Source organism: Haliotis cracherodii, unplaced genomic scaffold (assembly GCF_022045235.1).
Source record: "Haliotis cracherodii isolate W230 unplaced genomic scaffold, xgHalCrac1.p SCAF_13, whole genome shotgun sequence".
Lineage (NCBI taxonomy): Eukaryota > Metazoa > Mollusca > Gastropoda > Lepetellida > Haliotidae > Haliotis > Haliotis cracherodii.
The window spans coordinates 24690656-24711489 of record NW_027266268.1 but is presented as its reverse complement, the minus strand read 5'-3'; the positions used below and the strand labels follow the sequence as shown (position 1 = coordinate 24711489).

Genomic DNA, 20834 nt, shown 5'->3' with positions numbered 1-20834 from the left:
TTGGATATTCATTTTTGAATTTAATCTTTTGTGTCTGGGAGAGAGCTAAGGCAAACTAGACTTGCAAAATCTTTCCACACTTGAATTAGATATTAATGTTTTAGTTTAATCTCTAGCGTCTGGGAGAGAGCTGAGGCAATCTAGACTTGCCAAATCTTTCCACACTTGAATTGGATTCATTCTTGAATTTATTCTCTAGGGTCTGGGAGACTAGGGGTAGTCATGTGTTGAATCTATAGAGGTGTGTATGGAAATGTTGAACAACAGTAAGTTATCAAACAACTGACAGGAACTGGTGTCATGCACATCACACTGATACAGTTCATTTACTCCATGACCGTCCATACAATATGACATATAATACAATAGGTACCATATGAAATGAACAAGTTCAAATATCACCAAGATATCCCATTTTTAATTTCTTTAAACAACAAAGACATACAGGGTAGCTTATTTGGGATTGCAATGACACGTTTTCTAACTTTTCCACACTGCTCAGTAGCTTGTAAAACTTATTTCACTCAAGTTTGAACTTGAAAATAACACCAAAACTTACTGACAGTGTTTCTGGCATATCATTTTGATTGCCATGGAAACAGTTGTTATATATACATACCTGCATGAGGTGACTGATTGATTCTCTCTCTGACAAAATCTCGCTCAGATTCTTGGTTCCCAAGACGTTCCTAAGCGTGGTTGCCGCCAACAGTCTGGTGGAGCGGTTTGAGTCCTCCACGTTGGTGATGGACATGGTGGCGTTCTGGACACGGTAGTAGACCACAGCATCCACTGCTACCGTCACAGAGTCGCGTGTCAACACCTAGGAGGGGATCGAGAGCGATTAGTCAATATCAAATGTATTGCAGGTCTGCAAAGTGAAAACAGAACTACACTGTACGTGAGATTGTACAATATGTTGATTTAACCAAACCAGTCTTGCTCGTCATATCAATGATCCCTGACTATCAATGAATGAGTGCATTATGACTTCGAACCCATTTCATCATGTCCAGAGTCAATTATTCATACAAATGCCATACCCACAAGGCAGGGATGACGCTTTGAAAAATGTTTCCGATATTGGACACTGAAGAAGGTCCTCTGGGAGACAACTTATTCCATGGTTCAGGATGAATGTGGTCTGTTGTAACCTTTATCACGTTTCATTGGACGGTTACATCAAGGGACCAGTACACGTTGCAGAGGAGCAAAGACACACTGACACCAGTGGCTCACAGCACCAGCTTTCATCATGCTGGTTAATGATAATACCAGTTGATGATAAATAGAGGATATAATATGAGTGTTCATGTCATACCATATCTACGACACGACTGTCTAAATACCCGAATTTAGGCACAAGTGTTGTTAACATAGTATGACATGACAGCGGTAGAAACTAACAGTTTCAGTTCCCTAGTCTTTATAATGATAACATATAGAAAATCCCTTAAAAATGGCAAATTTCTACTAGTCCTTATGATACCTTAACTATTGGGCAGTTTGGCAAGGACTACTGGACTAGTGCCAATTTCTATCCCTGCATGAACACAAATTTAATGTTCTATTCATTATAGAACAAGATAAGGACAGCAAGTCGCAACAGCAGCGGAACCACAATTTGTCGAATCTTCAGCTATGATGTTGTTTCTAGTGTGACATCATCTCGACGCCCGCACTATATCTTCGAAAGCCATTACCTCCATTACCTGATAACCAATTATTCTATTTTTTTAAGCCCAAAATACCAGCTTTTATAACACCAGTGGATGATAAATCAGTCAATGATAATACTAATCCATGAAAATGCGAGTTTCACACCAACAATATCATCACACTCACCTCCTGGGGCGGCACATCGAAGGACACTGTTCTCAGATCAACCTTGGTGTAGGAGTCCATGCATGGGATGATGAAGAACAAACCTGCCCAACAGAAGATGTCGTCGTCATCATCATCATCATCATCATCATCATCATCATTCTATCCAATAAACCACAAAGGTGGTCTGCTAGTACAGAAACTAAATGGTTGGTTCTAGAGTGATCAAATGATTGGTTCTAGGGTGCTCAAATAATCCTTATCAAGGTGATCAAATGGCTGGTTCTGGGGTGGTCAAATGGTTGGTTCTAGGGTGACCGAATGTTTGATTTCAAGGTGACTGGTTCAAATTCCTATCACACAAATGGAGCTGCCTACCTGGTCCCTTTGCACCTCCAGACACCAGACGACCCAGTCGGAATATAACGGCCCTCTCATATTCTTGCACCACCTGTAACACAGAACATTTGATTTTCGCTAATGCATCCTTTGTTAATGCCCTGAAAAACAGTAATAAACAAATAATTGATACACAAGACTTTTATCAACATGTATTTGTACACTGGTTTATACTGATTCATTCAGCTAATCTAATGATGTCACACGGTTGCGTGACATCCTTAGTTAACTTGTTTGTTAAGTTCAATTGAAGGGGCGGCCGGGTAGCCTAGTGGTTAAAGCGTTAGCTCGTCATGCCGGAGACCTGGGTTCGATTCCCGACATGGGTACAATGTGTGAAGCCCATTTCTGGTGTCCCCCGCCGTGATATTGCTGGAATATTGCTAAAAGCGGCGTAAAACCATACTCACTCACTCACTAAGTTTAATTGGATCAATAAATTTGTCATCCATAAGTAGTGTTATGTCATGAACAAATCTTTTCTTAAAGAATAGGCTAATACCAAATGATGATCATTGTTCTCTACAGGTTACAACTAACGAAAATAAGTAATATCAATTGTGGGTAAATTGCCATTGTGTATGTTGGGCCAGAGTCTATTACAGAGGATGTGGACACAGGAGAAGAGTTGATTGATCATCCAGCTAATTAACACTAATTGGTAAGGCCAGCCACTGATGTGATCTCCCAGGTAAATTTACACTGGAGGTACATGATGCCTGATTATCATCAGTACTCCGTATAATGGCGTGTATAGACCACAAAACAAATACACAGCATAACAAGTAATCCATCCCTACCAATGACGTCTTCAGGAAGTTCACATACATGCCCATTTGTTTTACAGGGAAACAAAGCTGTGTTTGTGTCACACTTTCCTGTCATTTTCAAAATTGATTCCATGTGTTTATTTGAACTGATAAAATACCAGATTGGGTTGGATGTGAGCACGAGTTGCGTTAACCTGAATTCGCTGAAGGGATACAATGTGGTTTTTTAAAGCACATAACACTCGATAATTTTTTTTTTTTTCACACTATGAATCATAAACAACTACTATTCTTGTCTTTTTTAAACTCATGCAGCGGAGACCGTGTTAGGTAGGCAGAGCATGTACTGTTTTGTGAGTCATCTACCCCCTACGACTCCACTTCAGTTAAACCACTGTATAATCACTCGCTACAACGGTACCTTTGGGGGTCCAAATAATTGATGAGCGTTATAGACGATCACTGTATATGATAGTACAGTTGTCATGGTAATTATAAGTATAAGTAAGATACACAAGTGTCTCATTGAGAATCAGGAAGAGTTCAATAGCTTGACCACATTTCGCACAGGGAAACAAAGCTGGGGACCTATTCTACACATGATCAGCTTGGGGTGCTGGGGACCTTTTTCTACACATGATCAGCTTGGGGTGTTGGGGACCTGTTCTACACATGATCAGCTTGGGGTGTTGGGGGCCTATTCTACACATGATCAGCTTGGGGTGTTGGGGACCTATTCTACACATGATCAGCTTGGGATGCTGGGGAGCTGTTCTACACATGATCAGCTTGGGGTGTTGGGGACCCTTTTCTACACATGATCAGCTTGGGGTGTTGGGGACCTGTTCTACACATGATCAGCTTGGGGTGTTGGGGACCTATTCTACACATAATCAACTTGGGGTGCTGGGGACCCTTTTCTACACATGATCAGCTTGGAGTGTTGGGGACCTGTTCTACACATGATCAGCTTGGGGTGTTGGGGACCTATTCTACACATGATCAGCTTGGGATGCTGGGGACCTGTTCTACACATGATCAGCTTGGGGTGTTGGGGACCCTTTTCTACACATGATCAGCTTGGGGTGTTGGGGACCTGTTCTACACATGATCAGCTTGGGGTGTTGGGGACCTATTCTACACATGATCAGCTTGGGATGCTGGGGACCTGTTCTACACATGATCAGCTTGGGGTACTGGGGACCCTTTTCTACACATGATCAGCTTGGGGTGTTGGGGACCTGTTCTACACATGATCAGCTTGGGGTGCTGGGGACCTGTTCTAAACATGATCAGCTTGGGGTGTTGGGAACCTATTCTACATGGTCAGCTTGAGGTGCTGGCTAACTTTTCTTCAACCAATAACAGAAGCAGTCCTTTTGACATTTCCTCAAAGCCACCAAAGTAATAAGATACCAACATGTACAACCAGTCCAAAAACATTACGTCCAGTTTGGAGAACAACCTTCCCACTACAGAACCACTTTTCAAAATCACCTCATAAGTGACCTTGACCTCTGACAGAAACATCATTGACATTTGATTTAGTAGGATTTGTTCAGGAACAGGCAGATGTCACATTCCACGCCTCTGGAGTTAACCATGCACCAGAAATAGAGAACATAACCACATCTTACAACATCCTGAACTATGACCTTGGGGACTAATCTTGACAAAACCTTTTCAAAGAAGGATCCCATCCCAGGGAAGGTATGGCAAAACTGTAAGCCCTTTGGTTCGCTTCAATAAATGGGAGACAAATCCAAATACAATATGGAGGCGTTCTTAAGCCATGGTTTCACACTAAAAATGATGGATGTTATCCTAATTATTGTGGTTGATAATTACTTCAAAAATGCCATTCCCATTAAGAGATAATAGTGTTGAAATAGGTGGCGGAACATTTTGTCCATCTTCGTATTGTAGGTTTTGCTTTCAGTATAAATGTTGAATAACTTGAAGTGATTGCTCTGCCTTCCACGCACTTAGAAGCTGACACAGGGTGACTTACACTTAGAAAATATATGTCAAATAATGAAGTAGAAGTAAGCACATAAAACAGGATATGTTAAACACACAAGCAGGCAGGACGGAAATACTTATTATATCAGATGTGAAACTCTGTAGCAGAAACATTTACCATGCTATTAGATAACTAAACTAATGTCTTTTCTCAATGCATGAACTCGAAAACACTGACAAAATTTGCTACATTAAACCATGGAAACAATAATATACATTAAATTCTATAAAATGACAAAAACCAAGCTCGGGAAACATGACGATATCAAGACTGCTCATCCCATTACTGCACAAAGAGACATGGCAGACTGTATATGGAATCAATGGCCAAGAACTCTGTCATCCAACAAATGCCAGCACTATCAGCTCGATGCTCCTCACAAACCACCAAACTAGGATGCATACTGTATACACTAGCGTCCTACAGACTGCTCGCCTAATACAGATCAATTATTCCGTTGACCTTTGCCAATACACCTTATCAGACCTACTGAAGCGGAATATTCCTGAGAATTACGGAATTCAGTCATCACTACACCAGAGTCAACTATAAATAGAACTTGATGTCCAAACTATAGCAATTTGCCTGCTGATGCATCTGATTGAAGAGAGTTTGTTGAAGATTCAGTTTGTCTGTGCACTGGAACAATAAATCAACCATAGGAATGAAGATAAAGGGGAAATTATTTCTCGTCTTGCCGAGGAAGATATTTTTGCTTCATGTTCATGTACTCACTCGGCAAACTCACATTCCATACAAAAAAACTATTGGTAATATATAAATTAATACACTCACAGTTGAGAATTACAGAATTTCTTGTGAATTCTTTTACAGTGGACATATACATCATGCTCAAGATGTCAATCAATGGATTGTCTGTCCCAAGACTCAATTATTTACATATCTCAAACACATAACTGGAATATTGCTGAGTGTAGCATTAAACTGCAAATAAACAAATAATGTTTGGCATGAACATTACTTAATGCCATTTAAGGTAACCATTCAAAGTGCTTCTAAATCTCAAAAGGAGGCTTACATTATTGTGTTATTCTGGTTTCAATGGGGTTTTCAACATAAAATGTCCGATCTGGAAGTTATGAATAACACTTGTGTCGTGTGCAGAAAGGGATCCATTATGGCATTTTAGGTCACATGTTACTTCAGATCTTCCAGCCAATAGAGTATCGCTTGATGACTTCCTTTAAGTTGTGATGCATTGTCACTGTTGCTACGTCACTACTCACTCTGAGAGTGCTGTTTGTTCACGTTGTTTGTTGATGAATCGGAATGAACCAAGTCACCGAACCTGACACCCTAATTCATTAACTTGTGTCGTAAAAGTGCAAGTTTCTGGGGATCCAGAATTCCCATCTTGTTTCATCGTGCATTTCAATTTTCTTTGCCTGAGCAGTATAAAAAATGTCAAGGACAATCTGGAGGCTAATGCAAAAAATAAAGAATAAAACTGAACTAATGAATTAATTTCACACTTTTCCAGCTATATGATGGTGGTCTATAAATAATTGAGTCTGGGCCAGACAATAGAGTGATTGACATCATGAGCATCCATCCACGTAAGTGAGTGAGTGAGTGAATGAGTATGGTTTTACACCGCTTTTAGAAATATTCCAGCAATATCACGGCGGGGGAACCAGAAATGGGCTTCACACATTGTACCCATGTCGGGAATCGAACCCGGGTCCTCGGCGTGACGAGCGAACGCTTTAACCACTAGGCTACCCGACCGCCCCCCACGCAATTGACATATGATGACATGCATCAACCAAGTCAGCAAGCCTGACTACCCGATCCCGTGGGTCGTCTCTTACGACAAGCATTGTGCATAATGCAACATGAATGCAACGTGAATGCAACAAGCAATGAAAAGATTAATACGTGAATGTCAGGGTACACTATAGTCACAAGACAGATGTGAAGCAGGTAATAGACTACACCACATCATCTTTACAAAAAAAAGAAAAAAAAGAAAAAAAGAAAGAGCCCAAACCCAGCTGATGACATAAATCTTACGCTGCTTAATCATGTTAATCCTCCATAAGTCTTACTACATGTTGTGACATACGTCACAAATTGTCAGGCGACAATTAAATGTGGATTAATGCCGCATTGAACATTATTGCACTTACGTGGCGTTTTTGTTGTGCGTGTGTGTGTGAGTGCTCTGTTTCATCTATCTCTTTACATGGGGAACACCACCGACCTTCACTGGATGTGCTAAATTCACTTACTTCATGCAGAAGAAGTGTTTTCTAAAATACACCCTGCCTGAGGGGAAATTACAACGTATGGCTTTCAATGCAGTAACAAAATCATAACACCAGTCCTTTCCACTGCTTAATTACTATATCATAAACATCCTGTCTCGTACCACCGGCTCATGGCATTTCACGATGATAACAGGATTTTTTCTTTGAGAATAATTCCATTCTGAGCACGGGGAGAAGATCATTTGAGTATCAAATCCTGGCAGCTATTTTTAGCTGTTCTGATTCCACAAGCCCAATAAACGTGTCTCTCAAGCAAGGGTTCCCACTTTTATTGCAACCATTCGATCAATGCCATGTTCAAGAAAACACACCAGCCAGATCGAAGCTCGGCTAATCATAGCGAAACTGCCTTGAATAGCAAATATGGATTTTTTATTTGGGGGTTGACCCCTCCAAGCAATGTGTCTCAGAAGCTGCCAAAGGATACCATCCTTACAAATAGTCAGTGGCTGCTCAGATGATAAATAAAAGAGAAAAGAAACATTATTTAGAAGGCTAAAATTGAACTAAAAGATTTTCTTAGTGACAACAACTGTGGAAGTGTGATGCAATGGGTTGTAAGCAAAGGTCAGCAGTATTCCAGGAACATCTCTGCTGCCTGTTTAGTTATGCAGGCTAGACAAAACATTTATCAATAGCCCCAGCAATGACCTGGACCAGTTGGGTACAATGACACACAACCTTCCATGTCATGGTTAGCCAGAATTTAAATTTCAGGAGGGTCCGTTGAGTTTGGCCCTGGTATTCGAATCTAAGGACCCCCGAAATCTTTACATTTTAACATTAGGGTCATGACTAGGACGCCGTCGTTCATGCTTAATTTGACAGTTCAATTTTCATGGTGTTCCACCTCCAAGTGCTTCATCCACTGTGGCCACCCACTAAATCTCCATCTTATTAAGCCTTCATGACAATAATTGGGTCGTGAGGACCAATTCTGCCCTGGAAATGGGAATGGAGAAGGTCTTTGAAGAAAGGAAGCTGATAAATGTACCCATGTAATCAGCACCTCAAAATATGCCAGGCCGATTTGTAGCTCCCTAGCAGTACAATTCCACAGCATGTAACTAGGGTAATCATTCCCTCCTTGATTACTGTCCATAATTTAATTTGATTTAGTTGACAAACAAGGAAGTGTCTGAACAACTTCAATTAAACTTGACAGGACTGCCAATTGCCCCAAGCCTTGTTTTTCTTTCACGGAGACGAGACTGCACCTGGTACTGGACCTACCATCTGAAACTTGTATCTACATACCAGGGGTCCGGAAACCGTCATATGCGCCGGACATGTCCGATTGGGAATCTCAAATGTCCGGTCTAAAATATTGCTTACTGGACATCTAATTTTTTCTGTCCGGACATTTTAAAAAGTATTGTCCGGACATTCTTAAATTTTGACCGGACATGATCAACAGTTAGGACTGAGCAATTTCTGTCTGCAGTTGTATCACAATGAAGATTATCTACACTGACAAGCTTTGTTTGTTTTGATTGCTGTAAATACATAGTACCTAGAATGATAGTCCAATCGGTCAATCACTGTAATAGGCAATAAACTGAATTGACACTGATTAATCGAGGATTTATTACTGAGAACATCTTGTTAATTTGAGTAAAATGTGTTTACAACTGTACATAAATACCTTGCATCATCGATGTACCTCATTATCCTCACAATGCTACGATACGTAACCTCAGTCAAGAAGCGAAAGTGTGACGACAGCCAGTCGACCGATGCAGATCAGTCGAGTGGATCTGCCAAACCCTCAAAGTCTGAATGATCATTTTGTAAGTCGTGGCTAACGACTTTCACTTGGTTGACATACAACGAGGATTTGCAGATTTTATTGTTTTCAGTAGCTAGTCGTATATTGAATCTTGATTGACCGCCATTTTGCTTTCTGTGACGATCGATATCAAATTTTTTTATGGTCAATAATTAAGTACAGATGAAAAAGTATTCAAATAACTACTGCTATCAACAATAGTTTAGGATTTATGATTATATTATCTGTCTTGTTTTTAAATAATCTTTAGTTTAAAAAAAACAACTTTTCCCGTGAGGTCACGTGATAACCAAATATGGGATAATAGTCTCGATCCAAATGTTACAACGCGTACACTTGAGCAGACTCATGAATATTAATTAGACCGTTCACAACGTTAACAGATCGTTATTATAACAGAAACAAACGTATGTTTTCCATATATATCTAAAATGATATTATTTGTTATTAATTGTCCGGTGAATAAAACAATTTAAATTGAAACAATTCATAATTCTTCATATTATGAATACGTAACAACTTGTAATTTGTGTGTAAAAAGTCGTACTAAAACACGCTGTTTGAAGGGGGCGTGGCATAAATGTAAATGTCCGATTGGGATTTTAAATTTTCCGGACCCCTGCTACATACATAGATAAGATAGCTACGCAATAATTCGCATAGAACAATGAAGAACGAAGCATGGTTTATTTCACGATAAAACTTTATTCTATCATGGCGTCATTTCTAGAGATTTGAATATTCGCTCGCAACTTGATGACGTCATATGTTGGATGACGTTATTTCTTAGAGAGAAGTGTCCAGTTAGTTGTTTCCCAGAGATGTAGCTGGGCTACGCAGATAAACAGTGGCCGAATGATCCCATCCAAAAGTGGGAGAGATATGACAATCGTCATTAGGAGAAAAGGTACAGGTAATCGACGTGAGGATTGTGAGAATATGCGGGAGATACTAAACTTAACCCACCTTTCGTAAAATGGACTTGTCCGACATTTCCGAGGTCGGATTCTATCCAGGAAGTCATCATTATTAAAATTTGAGTATATATTTTGAAAGCTTGTACATTTTATAAACATCCTTAAAGAGGCTGTACATAATGTTGATATCTCATATAAGAAATAAACAACTTGTGGTGATTTTTTATCTTACAATAAAACACTGCAGGGAGAATAATCCCCGAGTAGTTATTCTCCCTGCAGTGTTTTATTGTAAGATAAAAAATCACCAGGAGTTGTTTATTTCTCAAATATGTCTATCTAGAGAGGTGTGGAGAAATGGGTTTCGATACTGCATTCAAGATTATTGCATTTCTATAGTGCAGGGTAACAACAAGTACCATCTTTTAACAGTGTTCGAGCCCGGACAGATGCTTTGTCCACTAGACCACTAAGACAGTTGTTATGGTTAAAACACAGCTAGACTGTTTCAACTGTAAATTATCTGCAACGAATTGACAGTTTACTAACCTACTTTCTGCAAAGCAAATATTTAGCTTATGCATTATTCTGAGCACATGCAGTATGAATATACGGCCTAGTTCAAATGCAGCACAGATATCAAAGCATGACGTTAAAGGGACACTAATCCCTGGCTCCTGCCTTGCTTTCTAACACTGCCCACTAGGGGTCACTAAGCTTCTTTGAGACGATTTGCTCACTAACGCAACTGAGTGTGACAAGAGACTGGGCTACCATCTGTAAGGACAGCATAAATAAACTTTGAGGCAATATCTATACGCATATCTGAACACAGATTGGGTACCCGTGATCTATGAAGATTTCGATATTTTACAAATTGACTGAAAAATCTGTCCATTTATTTAACAGATGGACTGAAAAAAGGGGCTAAAAAACATCACAATAAACTAATTATGCAAGGATTAGAAGCCAAAATATTATAGAAATGTACTTTTTTTGTTTTCTTTCAATCCTATCTTTTACAGTCACTGGGTGATGAAATTAAACATCAAAATGTTTGGAATACATTATCATAATAAAATAAATGGACAGATTTTCAGTCAAGTTGTAAAATCACTGAATATTTAGGTGCTTAATAAATTGCCAAAGTGATTATTTAGTTTGAGTTACAAGTCAAAATACCAAGTAAGTGACTTATCCATACATTTCCTTATTATTTCCAAGACAAAACTGTATTTAATTTTGTTGATCAATGGGACGATACGCCCATATACTATCAATAAAAGCAGCAAAGGTCGCGAACTAGTCAAGATAGCTGGGATATCATCTGGGTATACACGAGAAAAACACAATAACAAAGGCAACAACTGGTCCTGGTGAATTGTCAGAGTTCAGTACCCTTTTAAAGATCCTCACGTATAATGAATGTTGTGCATTAAATTTCTGTGCACCAAATTTGTGTTGTATTTATTTTCATTTATTTATTGATTTATTTTAACTTCCAGGCTGTATGGTAAATCTGATTACACAGTATTTGAATACATCTCAGCAAAGATCTGAAACTGAAACACAATGGGAGTGAGTGAGTGAGTCAGTCAGTCAGTTTCACGCCACTTTTAGCAATATTCAGCAGTATCAGGACAGGGGACACCAGACATGGGCTTCACACATTGTACCGATGTGGGGAATCGAACCCAGGTCTTCAGCGTTACGAGTGAACGCTTTGACCACAAGGCTACCCGACCGCCCTTGAAACACAATTGAATGAGTTTCGTTATAACTGTATTTCGAAATACTTTGCTTGTCAGCCGTTTGCAGTGAAACCAACAAGCACACTTATGGTGCTGATGAATCAGGAATATATATAGTGTTTGCTTGCTGTTTAATGCTCCACTAAGGAATAATCTAGCTATATCATGTCAGCTTGTAAATAATCAAGTCTGGACCAGATAATCCAGTTATTGATGTTGTGAGCAATTATCTAAACCATCTGGGATCCATGACGTGCAATCAACCAAGTCACTGAGGCCTTACCACCTAGTCCATTTGGGCTCCTCTTACGACCAGCAAAGGTTCCTGAGGACCTATTCTATCCCAGAATCCCCATTGAGTGTCCTCTTACAATCAACATACATTTATGAGACCCTATTCTATTCCGGAGACCCTATTCTATCCCGGAGTCCCTGAAGAATCTCCTCCTATGACCAGGATAGGTTCCTGAGACCCTATTCTATCCGGGAGTCCCTACAGAATCTCCTCCTATGACCATGATAGGTTCCTGATACCCTATTCTATCCCGGACTCCCCATTGAGTCTCTTCATATGACCAGAATAGGTACCTGAGACCCTATTCTAGCCTGGAATCCCCATTGAGTGTCCTCTTACGACCAGGATAGGTTCCTGAGACCCTATTCTAGCCTGGAATCCCCATTGAGTGTCGTCTTACGACCAGGAGACCCTATTCTAGCCTGGAATCTCCACGGAATGTCCTCTTACGACCAGGATAGGTTCCTGATACCCTATTCTATCCTGGAATCCCCACGGAGTGTCCTCTTACGACCAGGATAGGTTCCTGAGACCCTATTCTAGCCTTGAATCCCCATGGAGTGTCCTCTTACAACCAGCAAAGGTTTCTGAGGACCTATTCTATCCTGGACTCCCCACAGAGTAAATCAGGACTGTGATAAATCTGGGGTTCGACTACTGTTCCTGGTGTGGCTCCAGGCCGAACTCTTGCAACCATTGTGGCAAGATGGTGATTTGCAAATATACAATAGCTTACCTTCATACAGAGACACAGAGAGAAAGGGAAGGTGCACACGATAGCGATGAGGGACAGGAAATACAAGACGTAACCGCAGCAACCAATACTTCCGCCATCCTCAGCTGCCTGGTGACCTGAAACAAAGGAAGTTAACATTAACAACTGTCAAATATTTACAACAAATTTACAAACCATGTCTGTTAGTGCAGCGAGCAGATAGAGTTAAACACTCGCACGCTGCGGTATACAATTTTGAAAACACAAAATGGTAATTTGTTTGAGGAGCTCACAACCTGAGGAGAATGAATAGTAAACTGTATCAGTTTCTGATATACTGCTGAAGAAGTCCTGCTTGTCTGCATGAGGAGAACTCCAAGAAGATTCTGGGTTAGAACAGGTCCCCTGCAACCTATGCCCGTTGTAAGAGGCAATTAAATGTATCAGGTGATCAGGCTCGGCGACAGAGTTGAAAGCATGTCCTCAAATCACAACACTCAATCTGTTATAGTGCTGAAACAGTGATGTTCACAGTGGAAGTTGATTTCAAATCTTGACAAAGAATCCGCTTTTTCCAAACCGAAGAAATCCTCATGTGCTCCAAAACCCGTCAGTTATGCAACAAATACTGACTATCTACAATTACAATCAGCATACAAATAATTACAAACATGTAAAATACCTGACACCTCCTACTAAGGTGAAAGATAATATAAATGGTTGACACATTGTACAAGTTGCACCATGTCAACTATTGTCTGTTTACAGTGGATTGAAATACACCAGTGACTTGTGAACAGAAATAGTCTACGTTTCAGAGCACCCTTATATACTAATATCCCCCGAAATCAGGTGCTAGACCGGTAGATATCCATGTTTGTATCAAGCAGGTAGATGTCATGAACAGAAATAGTAAGTGTTTCAGAGCACTCATTTGAACCAATATTCCCAAACACCAGGTGCTTGACAGGTAGATATCCATGTTTATATCAAGCAGGTAGAAGTCATGAACAGAAATAGTCAGTGTTTCAGAGCACCCATATGAACCAATATTCCCAAACACCAGGTGCTTGACAGGTAGATATCCATGTTTATATCAAGCAGGTAGACGTCATGAACAGAAATAGTCAGTGTTTCAGAACACCCATAAGAACCAATATTCCCAAACACCAGGTGCTTGACAGGTAGATATTCATGTTTATATCAAGCAGGTAGACGTCATGAACAGAAATAGTCAGTGTTTCAGAGCACCCATATGAACCAATATTCCCAAACACCAGGTGCTTGACAGGTAGATATTCATGTTTATATCAAGCAGGTGAACTGTCGTGGATTGAAATAGTCAACAAAGGTACATTTTTGTTTGTACTGACAATCCAATCTACTCGAGGAAAACAGTTGTTTAGATCTAAAGAATTAGAAATTACTTTCTGCAAAACCATTTTACAACAAGGAATCAAAACAGATTGAACAACACAATAAGTGGAAATGACAGTATTCAATAACCTACCAGCATGGCATCATTTGACTCTGGAGCTAGGTAAATACAAGGCTGTGCCAGCTATGTTACCACTTACTGAAAACATTGTGACACTATCTACAGATTGCTGTGAGATAACTACCCATATCACCAGAGAAGGGTTCAATTTTGCTTGTGCTCCCATGTCCACTCATGTTGCTTGTGCTTGGGTATGCGACTTGGTGGACGCTGGATTTTGGCGACTGAGGTTTGTTATCAAGCTCTTTATAATTTGCGTCTATAAGCTGGTCACTACCCTGTTCATCCACCTGTTTATCCACCTGCCCTTCCTCTCCCTGATACATTGCAGTCACCTTGAAAACTTGGAAGCTTGTGGCGTGGGCCGGGGACGTCTAACTCTACATCGTTGTTACCTCTGTTGTTAGTTTCCATGGCTCATAGAATAGGGTCACCAACACCTGTATATATTCAGTGCGTAATTGTACCACAACACTGCAGCCTCTTCAATGTATTATTCAGGTAGACACTCTGTTCATTCAGGCAGTATGTTGATCTGTGGTGGTACTGCCTATATATATACTACACATTTACATAGGGTAATTTCCATTCAAGTAATTCGTAACTGTCATGATTACGAAATATCTTGGACAAACACTACTAACTTATCAAGTTATGAAGTTATGCACATCTATGTCAAGCCCAGGTATGTGTGTGCGCAATAAAGATTTCGCAATTCAGATACACAGGTAAAAAGAAAGCTAAGAATAGAATCTACCATTGTCACTAGCATGACACATAATACAGTTTGTACAAAGCAGGTTAATCTTGCATTAAGACGAGTCCACGTAAACAATCCTGACCTTTCTGACAAAAACTAGGCAGTGACTGATATAAGAAAACGTTGTCAAGAGATAGCAGGTTGGAAAAACCTCCTATGGATAAACACCAGGCCCCAAACAGATCCTTGCGAAACACACGACCTCACCCATTGAAGACAACTTTATCAATGTCAGACTGGCATTACAGCTAATCTTAAAATAGAATGATAACACATTTACATGAAGCGAGCACCCTTAAGGAGTTCTCATTCATTCATTCATTCATTCATGTAGTGTTCTTTCCTTTGTTCCGCTCAGAAAACACAGCTATGGATTGCTTCATGGAAAACAGGCTTGAAATAGTTTAGCTTCTTTGGACTGAAACGGTTTTTTTACATGTCAACATAGGTTTTATTGTTACTCAAACTTGGGGATGACAGCTAAAAAACAGTTCTGGTGAAGAATGGGAGACTTTTTCTGGAATAACAGTTTGTAGTTTGCACTTTGTTTGCATCATATCTCTACTTTGCGCAAAGTACATGTAACCAATCAGGCTTGTGATAATAACGAAACTGAAACATTCCTGCCATTATTCAGCCTATAAGTACAACCTACGTACCACGTTTATCAACAGCTATTGAGTGATGTGTTACCTTGTGCTACTTTTCCATATGCAGATGTTATTGGTCTTCTTGTCAACGAAATGTAAGTATGTTAAAAACTGTATTCCATGCACAACAGAAATCTTTGCTTCATCAGAGCTTTTATTTTTTATCAGTTGGTTTACAAAATGTTTGACCTTAAATTCAGTGTAGGTGGTTGAAAACAATTAAGAAAAAAATTAAGAAAAAGAATTCCAGATCCATTCTTGTATGAATGAACGGAAAACAAGTTTTCCCATGGTTAGATACTAACAGATATCTGATTATTCACCATTGCACCATTGATAAAAACTTGTTGACTTTTCATTTCACCTAACTGTTTCTGCCTAAAGACGTATTTTTTTTATAATTTCATTTTTTTGCAGGTCGGTCTTGTATACCAACTAAAAAATAATAATGACTCATTATTTAATGTCCCTGTCAGTATCATTCTAGTTACATGATGGCAACATGTAAATAACGGAGTCTTGACCAGACATTCCAGTGATGGAAAGCAGGAGCACTCTCCCATGCTGTCGGTAATAGCACACAGGGGACTACCATCAAATACCACAAACTGTAGTAATAGTCATAATCCTGTATGCTGAGACACATCAGATGACTCGTCTGTAAGATTTCAGCATTCATATTTCTAGAAGCACCATCCTTCTCCAGTATTAGTTCCCGCAACTAATGGGCTAAGTGGCATCTTTCAGTCGATAAATCTTGACACATTGTTTTCTTGGAATTACCCCAACTGTCTCATATTATAAAAAAAAAAAATTATTTATTTTTTATTGTTCCCAGAGTTGAAGATAAATACAGTACTCCGTCAAAAACATATTTCAGATAGCATAGAATGGCACAATACACACCTAAAAAATTTAAAGGGTTGGAAACAAACATGGTCCTATTTCAAACCAAAACTGTTGCAACACACAATCAGACTCAAACATAGCATGTATCAACAGAGAGCGAAGAATGAAGCTGCCTCATGTTTAGGTTGTCAGGTGGACTGACATGTTATCAAACTTAAATCATTAAAGAAACAGCTCAAATTATTATTTGTCAGACCTATTTCAGTTTGTTCGTCACATCCTCAGCAATTGAAATAGTGTCTAATATCCATATACTTTAGCAACTGAAGATCTTAACTTTCAAAATTTATGAGTGAATATTTGCTGTTGTTGTTTTGTTGTTTAACGCCATGCTCAGCAATATTCCACCTATATGACGGCAGTCTGTAAATAATCGAGTCTGGACCAGACAATCCAGTGATTGATCCTGTTAGTCTCCTCTTACGACAAGCATAGTTGCCTTTTACGGCAAGCATGGGTTGCTGAAGACCTAGTCTACCCCGGATCTTCACCGGGCGAATATTTGCAAATCACAACTTACTAACAATTAAGTCACAATGATTTTATAATAAATCACAATGCCATGACACAGTTTATGTCTTAAATTGCATTTGTTAGATTTACACAATGCGAAGCAAGATCAGTATCTAGCTCAATTCAATACAATAGACATGTGCCTGGCTTTGTTCCCAGTACAGTTGACGGATGATACAGACAGCTGTGTACCATGGTAACACTGGACCATGCTGCCACACTGGCACACCAAGTAGTTGAGCTGACTGACTATACAAAACACTTTCATACAGGACTTCAGAAACTCATGGTAAATTTCTCTTATGAAGAGTACTTGATTCATTTGGAAAGACTATTCACAAAACAGTTTGAATGGTATTAGGTTTGTTGCAATACAAATACTTTTCCCTATTACCCGTTATAAAAAATAAACAATTTCTTTTTCAAATTACCCATTATTTAAATTTAAATCACAAGTTTCGAACTGGCAATGGATGTTAAATTTTTTCACACACCATGCCATTCACAGTGTATAAGGGTCTACAGGTGAATGTAGCCATGGTCACCGTGGCGTCAGGACCAACTCTTACCTCAAGGCACAAGAAGCGAGTGAGTGAGTTGGATTTTTATACAGCTTTATACAGTATTCCAGTTATATTACAGTGTGTTATCTTAATGTGGTAGAAAAGCCGGATTTAATGCAGGTCTCAGATATTTACCACTTTGGTGAAACACACCAGTATGGGTATGGTGCTGACAAAACTAGAAACAAACCTGGGGCAAACCGGGATTTGAACCCACAACCTTAGGTTTCCTGGGGTGCCCAAGGGACGCAACTCTGCAGTGTGAATCGCAGCGCCTTAGACGACTCGGCCACCTGCGCCCCCGACACAAGCATGAGTTCCATATGACTTGGAACAGCAATGTAAAGGAATAGAAGGGGAACTAGTTATTATTTCTAAGCTAAGATCAACTTAGCAATAATTATAACAAAAAATGTTGTTAAAGGAGGCTTAAAATTGATATAACAATGATAGAACACCTGCAATGGGTATGGTGCTAACAAACCTAGAAACAAACCTGGGGCAAACCGGGATTCGAACCCACAACATTAGGTTTCCTGGGATGCCCGAGGGACGCAACTCAACAAATTGAAGCGCCTTAGATGACTAGGCCACCCACGCCACCAAGCCACAAGGAGTGCGGCCAGGGAGATCACATCTTACATGAGAAGTTTAAAGATTTATGGCCTAAGAATGAAACAAAACAAAACAATCATATCCTCCCTCCCTACCACTGCAGTCATGAGAAACAAGACATTTTCGATCTGGCCTTATGCAATTTTCATATTTTTCATAAGCTTTACAGATACAAGTCATAACATCATGCTGATAAATCCAATAAATCCATCTGTTGCCATGGTAACATTTATTGGAATGACACATACATGCATAATCTATTCCATAACATACTTTCGTCCTTTCCTCTTCAAATGGATGCTAACGTACAAAAGCCTACAGTGTGATTAATTTTTTACAACCATTATAAAAATGTTCATAACAGATGTTTTATTGCGGACTTTTCATGCAGGGTTCTACACATTATCTTTCAACATTCTTAAAATGGAAGGAAAATTAGAGTAACAGAGTTTTAAAATTTTGTAAAAAAATATATTAAAATTCCAAAACTAGACAGGACAAGACGACTAAGCTGTCAGTGAGCAATGCTTTAGTCTCCATACAGGCACTTAAAGAGCTTTTTAGTTCTGCTATTTTTTAAAAACGCTGCCATCTGAAATATTCAATACTCAGATGTTGGGAAACAGCACATTATAGACGAACATTGCCCATGTGCGTGAATCGCAACAGGAAAAGTTTCTTAATTGAAAGAATTTCAGAAATGTCAGGTTGGAAGAAAATCTATACCTAAATGGTAAGGTCATTACGACCTTTCACTGAAGTAGGCAGTCCAACTGAAAAACTCATCTCCAGATCCGCATTAGATGTCTTTAATAAGCCAATTGACACCCCACAAACAATCTCACAACTTTTTTATTCTTAAATGTCAACAGTATCTCAAACTCCTGGGTGAAATTCTAAACATACAAATTAGATAAGCCAGCAATCTTTTAGGTTCAATGACATATTCAGAAAGAGAAAAACCTCGTACCTCCCATAAAACCGTATCGATTTGCAATTTGTGTTCAGTTGTCCCATCAAGGTCAAGTCCCAAAATGGAAGAGGAGATTTATCCGATGCTAATAAATAGACCACTGCTTCTGAACTTAGAATGGTGATATGTAATTTGCAGGTTTCTTTTTTAACACAAGATTAATATCTCACTTGTCAAAATCTCAGTCAATCTTTTGCGTTCGAGCAGTTTTCTATTCCAAGAATCCTAAAAGACTTTCACTATTCCAATTTTATATCTGAATCAAGAATTGATTTTTATTAACTTGATTCTGTTGAAACTTTCTCATCAAGACTGCATCCATATCAATATTTGGCTGAGTGGATGCGCACTTTCTACCGACACTCTAGCAGTTGTGTGGTTGCCCAAATTGTAAATAGTGTACAACCATTACTTGATGGAATGAGACAATCATAAGACAATTACTGATTAAATGGTACAATCAGTTTCAAATTGTTCTAACTTTGTAAATATTACAATTCCATCAAGTCAAAGAGACAGGACTGGCTTGTCGTGAGAAGAACAGATTAAATCCCTCAGGCTGGACAACGGCGCCAAACAGACCAATATCTCATCACTAGCATCAAACTATGACAACCAAAATGCCCCAAGAGAGAACCTGAGTAAATCTCGAATGGTGAAAGAACAATAGATGTCATGCCCCCTGGCACCAAATGATCCCAATTTTTCATTTTTTAACTTCTACAAACAAACCGATATAGTTCCATATTGTCTGGGCATTTCAGTGTTCGAAATAAGCGCCTGCCAGCAGGCCCACGGCATGTAGATCTCTTGTCGGGCCTGAAGTTTCAGAGTTGTATAGGTGCTTTTGGCCTGCCGTAAGCTTACATGTCTATTTATTTGTCACAATTAGCTGCAGTTTTTTTAATGAGGGCCTGCAGCTTTTAAAGTTTTAGAGTCCTGATCGCAGCCTGGCTTTTATTTATTATTTTAAACACTGTCTGGGCCACGTATCAGTTGTCAATAACATGAGTAATGACCACACCCAAGGAATCAATGTTTGTTTGTGTGTTGTTCAACGCTGCACTTTGCAATATTCTGTAAATAATCAAGACAGGACCAGACAATCCAGTGCTACGCACGCAGGATGAGCATCAATCTACCCAATTGGGATACGATGACAACTGCATCAACCAAGTCAGGAAGTCAGACCACCCGATTCTATTAGTCACCTCTCGCGACAAGTATGGGTTGCTGAAGACCGATTTCTGGTGATGGTGGTGTTGGGTGGTGGTGGGGTGGTGGTAGTGGGGGGGCAAGAACCAATCTAGACCAGACAATCCAGTGCTACACATCATGAGCATCAATCTACGCAATTGGGATACGATGACAATTGTATCAACCAAGCCAGCAACCGAGCAAATCAGACAACCCGATTCTATTAGTCACCTCTCGCGACAAGTAGGGGTTGCTGAAGACCAATTTCTGGTGATGGTGGTGTTGGGTGGTGGTGGGGTGGTGGTAGTGGGGGGGGGCAAGAACCAATCTAGACCAGACAATCCAGTGCTACACATTATGAGCATCAATCTACGCAATTGGG

General features: G+C 39.6%; 1 protein-coding gene across 8 annotated transcripts in view; it reads right to left on the bottom strand.

The window, feature by feature from the left end:
* The window catches only part of LOC139459798 (mechanosensory protein 2-like), a 96532-nt gene that overhangs the window by 7633 nt on the left and 68065 nt on the right, over window positions 1–20834 (bottom strand). For 4 of the 8 annotated variants that reach the window (XM_071241470.1, XM_071241474.1, XM_071241472.1 and 1 more), the window contains 4 exons: window positions 12796–12911; window positions 2203–2275; window positions 1846–1928; window positions 620–823 (listed from right to left, as the gene is read on the bottom strand). In XM_071241470.1, coding sequence (XP_071097571.1) covers window positions 620–823; window positions 1846–1928; window positions 2203–2275; window positions 12796–12911 — 476 coding nt within the window. The other 4 variants (XM_071241471.1, XM_071241477.1, XM_071241473.1 and 1 more) reach the window with 4 other exon arrangements.